The sequence below is a fragment of the Siphateles boraxobius genome, unplaced genomic scaffold (genome assembly GCF_051911475.1).
Source record: "Siphateles boraxobius isolate OS27281-9 unplaced genomic scaffold, OSU_SipBor_1 32, whole genome shotgun sequence".
In the NCBI taxonomy this organism is placed as follows: Eukaryota; Metazoa; Chordata; class Actinopteri; order Cypriniformes; family Leuciscidae; genus Siphateles; species Siphateles boraxobius.
Window position 1 is genome coordinate 4,827,501 of NW_027508942.1, and position 7,500 is coordinate 4,835,000.

Sequence of the window (7,500 nt, forward strand, 5' to 3'; positions counted from 1 at the left end):
ACTTGGACTCGGACCTTTGGACTCGGACTAGGACTTGATTAGTAAGGACTTGGACTAGGACTTGGACTCGGACTTGGACCTTTGGACTTGATTGGTAAGGACTTGGACTCGACTCGGACTCGACAAAGGTGGACTCGGACTTGATTGGTAAGGACTTGGACTCGACTCGGACTCGACAAAGGTGGACTCAGACTTGATTGGACTTGGACTCAGACTTGATTGGTAAGGACTTGGACTCGACTCGGACTCGACAAAGGTGGACTCGGACCCAACACCATGAAGTGCACACAGCCTGAATAGAAACTGAACTACATGACTGATTGTACACAGTTTCTCTGCAGAAAACAGACAGTGAAGGATCAACCTTTGACACGGTAATAAAAGTCTTCTTTATATCGTTGCATAATGTAAACTATATTTTCAAGCTCTATGAAGTTGGATATATTAACTTCACCTACATATATACAGAATAATCACATAAGCAGTTGAGATTTGCTATACTGGATTAATTGCTTTGATATTGTCACAAAATATAAACCATATTATCACACAGATCTATGTATAAAGTTGGATATAGAAGTATCATCTGCAAACACACAGTATAGTTGTGTAAAGCAATATATACTATATAGGTAATCTCAACTGCTTGATTGCTTGTATCGTCACGAAATGAAAACTATATTATCACACAGATTTAATCTGATAAATGCAGCTGTAAGGCATGAAGAGTTTAAGATATTATAAACATTAACGTCATTATTTTCTGTAAAAGCACTAAATACATACATTTGAAAATTTGACTATTATAAAACACGGCAATCAGTTTCGCAATTTGTTCAAAATAAAAATTCACAAATATTTTCAAAATTACATGCAATCCATTGGAATATAAGCTTTACAAACTAACTTTAGATAATCATTGCAAGTGGACATTATAAGGGGAAAATGTATATGAAAGTATAAATAACTGGTCAAGACACGTCTCTAACCTCAATACGTGGATGATTATTCAATAAAAGCTTTAAAAATATATATTTTTCCATTGTTTAAAATCACTGTAATTGGACATTATAATGGAAATATGTATATGCAAGTATATATAGCTTTAGCCGGAGCACGTCTCTAACCTCTGTACATGGATGGTTCAAGCTTCCAAGCACTATATATATATATATATATATATATATATATATATATATATATATATATATATATATATATATATATATATATATATATATATATATATATATATATATATATATATAATAAATAAAAAAATTAGACTATTATAAAACTGTGCAATCATTTTTTACATGGCACATTTCACCATTAATCTAAGCAGAAAATGCTTGAATTGCATGGAACCCATTGCAATATAAGCTTTAAAAAATAACTTTGCATTGTTCGAAATCATTGCAAGAGGACATTATAAAGGGAAAAATGTGCATGAAAGTATATCTAACTCTGGATGGGACACATCTCTAACAGTTACCTCCATACGTAGATAGTTAGGCTGCTCTTTTCTTTTCGCCCATGTCTTATTTCTTTTCTTTTGCCCTTCACACTGCAGATGACAAAACGCATGCAGTGCATCAGTGCTGGAGGGAACGAGGGAACGGTACGGTATTAAAAGAAGCTCCGCATGCGCCTGGATCTCTGTTTTCAACACGAAAAGCGCTCTTCTTACAGTCAAGCAACACGATGAAGAGCTTGAGACAAGAGAGGTGAAGAAAGAAAGACGATTCGCTACCCTGAATTCCCATGTTCAGGCGATCCGACAGGCCTGTTGCGATCCAAAATAATGATCTTACTCTATGGCCAACGGCAAGACAACATCTCACAGACTGAGGGAGAGAGAGAGAGAGAGAGAGAGAGAGATAGAGAGAGAGAGAGAGAGAGAGAGATATTCCCCTGTCTCCATCTAATACGTATAAGATATGACCATTTCTCTTTGATTTTTGTCAAGCACATGCTGATGTAGAGGTCACATGACACAAACCTTGGAATCAAAACTGACTCTTTACTGTCTTGCTCATCGGATTTATCATGAACCATTGATGATATTCTGAAAGCAAGACATGTTTTATAATCGCTGCTAGTGGTCACAAACAAAACCAGATCAGCAGCAGAATGCTTTTATTGACTCGAGCAGCTTGACAACAGATAATCTCTGCTACAAATGATGCCTTTTTCATTGATAGATGCAAAGCATATTCCACGTTCACATTGATTTAGCGAAACGCAGGCCACCGCGGGCCATGACAGTCACGATGCCTCACAGACACGCTTCACACCGCCGGCTGCCGTTCACATCTCTGTCTGATTTCACACACATTGATCATCAGATCAAACTGGGTTCTTTGTCCAACTCAAGAGAGAAAAGCAAAGCGAATCCAGATCAAGATTAAAAGATGTACTGTGTTTACATCATATTTCTGCGTGTTTGGAAGGGAGAGTTCATCCATGAGGATAAAAGCAGCTTTACATTTAGTGCTATGTGTTGTGAAAAGCACTATGCAAACAGACTTTGAACTGAATATGCCATATGCAGTTATTCATTATGAATAAATATGAATTCAAGTCATTTCTGTGGTTCTGATATATGAATGTAATTTGCTCATACAGGGAAAACACTGCAATGTGACACAATCACAGCCAATTAGAACATATTTGATACATATATACAGGTGAAACTCGAAAAATTTGAATATCATGCAAAAGTTATAATTTTGATGATTATGGCTTACAGCTTATGAAAACCACAAATTCAAAATCTCAAAACATTAGAATATTACATGAAATCAATAAAAAAAAGGATTTTAAATACAGAAATGTCGGCCCTCTGAAAAGTATAATCATGCATATGTATATAGTTATATATGCTAAATATATTAGTTTCACCTTTTAATCTGAATTACTGAAATACATGAAGTTTTGCATGATATTCTAATTTTTCGAGTTTCACCTGTGTCTATTTTGGATCAATAATATTGCACTATGGGCGGGGCTACCAAATAGAACAGAAATAAAAACCAAGAAACTAAAATAATTTCCTGATCTTCATCGTTTCACGTTATTACTAGTCCTTTTTTAAGGATTTGTCTGGTTAGGACTATGCAAGCATGTGAACACATTTACTTCGATATTCTACTCAAATTTTGTGCATTACTGCCATTTGCAATGCAGTGCATTCTCAGTATCGCCACAGGTGGAGCTATAGCGGACATTAGCCGCTGTCTTCTTCTACAGTCTGTTTCCTCATTTCAGACAAAATGTGCAGAATACAAACAAGGGCGAGTTTAAGGGAAAGCAAAGCCACAATTGAGATCTCTTTAATGTCTCTCAGAAAGCAACGAGATTAAATAAAGATCTAATAGCGATTTGTATTGTATCCCAACATGCAATGTATCGACCTTCCATTTCCAGTGTGATGAATGAATCTATATCAACACTAATTTTCTTACATATACAACTGGATTAAAAATGCAAATAATTGATAAAATATCCCCCCCGCCCAAATTTCACAATGATAACTTTTTAAATTGATATAATGCACGTGAAACATCATGGCATGCTGCACGCTGTTTCACATACTACTTTGTTTAGTTATAAGCAGTATGCAATGTTTACTGTAGTACACTACATGCATTCTATTGCAAACAGCAAGTGAATCTGGATTTTTCCAGAAGAACATGCTTCAGACAAAATAATCCTTCATTTTCAATACCTTAAAGTCATCCGGCAGGAGCAGTTTGCAGGTTCTCAGGAAGCTGAGAATATAGCGGAAAATCTCTCCGTCTCTGTCGATGAAGTAATGCTGCTTTAAACTGTCCAGAACGATTGGCTCGGTTCCGTTAAACAGCCTGCTGATCCTGAAAATTAACACACACACACACACACACTCACAGTTAATGGAGCGAGGCCAGTCTCCTTTAAATGCATGAAACAATTAGCATTTATTTTTCAATTTTATTAGTGCCCAGCCAAAAACGTATTAACGCTCGGTTCTGAAACAAGAGGCTTTAGGCAGATTTCAGGGGCTGAGAAGAGCGTTTCAAGTCCTTCTCTACAGTGAGATTAATACACATCTGAAAACCATCCAATGTTTTATCATCTCAACTGTCACAAGCCAATTAAATAACTCCCACATAACACCATGATGTCAGGAAGCACGACCAGCGTCTGAAATAAAGCAGGACAGTCATAAAAGCCTATGATGCTTATTTGCAATAATGATAGTGCTTTGTTAAAATCACTATGAGTAAAAGCAGTGAGTAACTTAGCAAACACCAGTAAGGACTGTATGAGGGATGCAGGGGAAAGTTTCCTTTGCAACAAATCCTGAAGATTAAAATACCCATGTTGACTGATAGTTGGAAGTCTGGCAACTTTTGTGATCTAAAAACCCGTATTAATTATTAACACAAACAAAGTCTCCCAGCTAATAAAAATATGTTATAAGAATGTTCTCATTAAGTTATGAAAACATTATATCTGAATGTTCTCTGAATATTTGAAAACATCCTTTTTTATGTTTTAAAAACGGTATTGCTTGGTTATGCAAACATTAAAGAAACATTCAGTTTATCATTCTTCAAACATTATGGGATTGTTACTTTTGAATGTTGAACATTCTAAACATTCTGAACATTCTAAAACAGTACGTTCCCTGTTAGTTGGGATTTTAGTGATGGAAGGAGAATAAAAGAGATCGATAACACAAGCGCACTAGCAAGCAAAAGTTTTTCACAAAAAAAAGAAGATAAAATTAAAGTTTCCCAAAGGTGGTTTTCGCAGCAAAAAAACTTTATTTCTTTCACTTTAATAACATTTTAATCAGAGTTTGTGTGTCCATCACCAGATAAAATGCTTCTGATATAATACATTCTACTAACTATTTCACTTTTAGAGATAAATCTGAATTTGAGTATGAAGTATGAAATCATACACTATGAAATCATAATAATAAAAAAGTCTTCTTAATAGAAACAATATGTTAATAATATCAGTTAACTGCAACCATAAAAAATACCCTTTTTATTTTATACTTACTTTGTTGCTTATTAGAGTCAAATAAAAAAAATCGAATCAGTCCCTTGTGAGGTTCATGATAGTTAGGGTGCTCCCTATGTAGGCAGCTCACTAGGTGTGTGTGTCCATTTTCAATACATTATGAACCATTCCCCTACTAAATCTACCAATATCAAACATTGCAATCACTTTACAATAAGGTTCATTAGTTAAAATTAGTAAATGTAACGAACAATGCACAATACATTTGTTACAGTATTTATTTGTCGTTGTTAATATTACTTAAAGGGATAGTTCACCCAAAAAGGAAAATTCTGTCAGTATTTACTCTCCCTCATGTTGTTCAACCCCGTAAGACCTTCGTTCATCTTCAGAACACGAATTAAGATATTTTTGATTAAATCTGAGAGCTGGATCACTCCTCCATAGACTTCTAAGGGATTGAAACTTGTTCCCCGAAAAGTTATTAAAGATATCGTTAAAATAGTCCAAGTGACTACAGTGGCTCAATCTTAAGTTTATTAAGTGACGAAAATACTTTTTCTGCGCAAAAACAAACAAAAATAACGACTTTATTTCAACTATTGATTTCCTTCTCTGTGGGCTTCGAGTGAGTTCACTAGTGTAACAGCGTAAGCTTCTGTGTTGTACGTCACACACATCACACACATGACCAGCGTCGGCCAATAGTGAGCTTACGTGTGACGTTCAACACAGAATCTTACGCTGTTACACTAGTGAACTCACTCGAGGCCCACAGAGAAGGAAATCAATAGTTGAAATAAAGTCGTTATTTTTGTTTGTTTTTGCGCACAGAAAGTATTCTCGTCGCTTTATAAACTTAAGATTGAGCCACTGTAGTCACTCGGACTATTTTAACGATGTCTTTAATAACTTTTCGGGGAACAAGTGTCAATCCCTTAGAAGCCTATGGAGGAGTGATCCAGCTCTCAGATTTAATCAAAAATATCTTAATTCGTGTTCTGAAGATGAACGAAGGTCTTACGGGGTTGAACAACATGAGGGAGAGTAAATACTGACAGAATTTTCATTTTTGGGTGAACTATCCCTTTAATAAAAACACAGCATGTTAGTTCACGGTGCATTAACTAATGTTAACAAATACAACCTTTGATTTTAATAACGTATTAGTAAACGTTGAAATAAATATTAACTAAGATCAATTAATGCTGTAGAAGTATTGTTCATTCTTAGTTCATGTTAGTCTGTAGTAAAGTGTAACCCTGCCTGATACACACACAGCGCAAACGTCTAACTCAGCGTCCGACACACTGGACACGTGTAAATATCTTCCTCTCTCTGCATGTATCGGTTCTCTTTATGAACTCTGATAGGATCAGCATTTCCTTCCGTTCCTGAGCCGAGCCGATGTAATCTCCTCTTTAACAGTTCCTGGATCAGCTGACGGCTCTCCAGAACCACAGAAACACACAGCCTCGTCAAAGCCTAGCAGACGTTTACTAGAGCGACGGCTATTGACTCAGCGGAAGCTAGTGATTTACGAACACACACACACACACACACAGTTCATTGAGCTCTGCCAGGTGTGTGTTTCTACACACTGTTCTTCAGAACGTGGACCTTTCCTTCCTTTAACGCACGGTGTAATTCATACACTCTTCCACGCAAGTCTCGTCACCTTATGCACTTTCTAAAGCTCTTGTTTTCCCTGTTGTTTCCTTCTCTCTTTCTCTCTCTCTCTCTCTATTCCCCCCCTTTGGAAATCGATGCAAAATGCTTTATAAAAAACCAATACTCATCTCCCTGTATCGCCCGCGGTCGTCCTTTCTCATATGGTCTTGCAATTCTTCCAGCTAGAATTTCACCATGCCCCTCCAGGCAAACACTGTTTTTCATCTGCACTTTTTTTAAAAAGCAATTAAAATGCTGCCTGTTTTTCTTTTCTTCCTCCTCTCCCGTCTCTCTCTCTCTCTCTCTCTCTCTCTCTCTCTGTCTCTCTCTCCCTCTCTCTCTCTTTCTCTCTCTCTGTCTCTCTCTCTCTGTCTCTCTCTCTCTGTCTCTCTCTCTCTGTCTCTCTCTCTCTGTCTCTCTCTCTCTGTCTCTCTCTCTCTGTCTCTCTCTCTCTGTCTCTCTCTCTCTGTCTCTCTCTCTCTGTCTCTCTGTCTCTCTCTCTCTCTCTCTCTCTCTCTCTCTCTCTCTCTCTCTCTCTCTCTCTCTCTCTCTCTCTCTCTCTCTCTCTCTCTCTCTCTCTCTCTCTCTCTCTCTCTCTCTCTCTCTCTCTCTCTCTCTCTCTCTCTCTCTCTCTCTCTCTCTCTCTCTCTCTCTCTCTCTCTCTCTCTCTCTCTCTCTCTCTCTCTCTCTCTCTCTCTCTCTCTCTCTCTCTCTCTCTCTCTCTCTCTCTCTCTCTCTCTCTCTCTCTCTCTCGGTTCACACAGCAGGGCATACGGTTGTCAGACTCATTCAGAGCAGTAAATACGCTTCTGT

At 37.2% G+C, this 7,500-nt stretch overlaps 1 protein-coding gene across 4 annotated transcripts in view; it reads right to left on the bottom strand.

The window, feature by feature from the left end:
- kctd15b (potassium channel tetramerization domain containing 15b) overlaps positions 1-7,500 on the bottom strand; it is a 41,992-nt gene that overhangs the window by 16,197 nt on the left and 18,295 nt on the right. For all 4 annotated transcript variants that reach the window (XM_077194699.1, XM_077194697.1, XM_077194698.1 and 1 more), the window contains exon 3: positions 3,731-3,875. In XM_077194699.1, the coding sequence (XP_077050814.1) occupies positions 3,731-3,875 (145 nt within the window). The remainder of the gene's footprint in view (positions 1-3,730; positions 3,876-7,500) is intronic.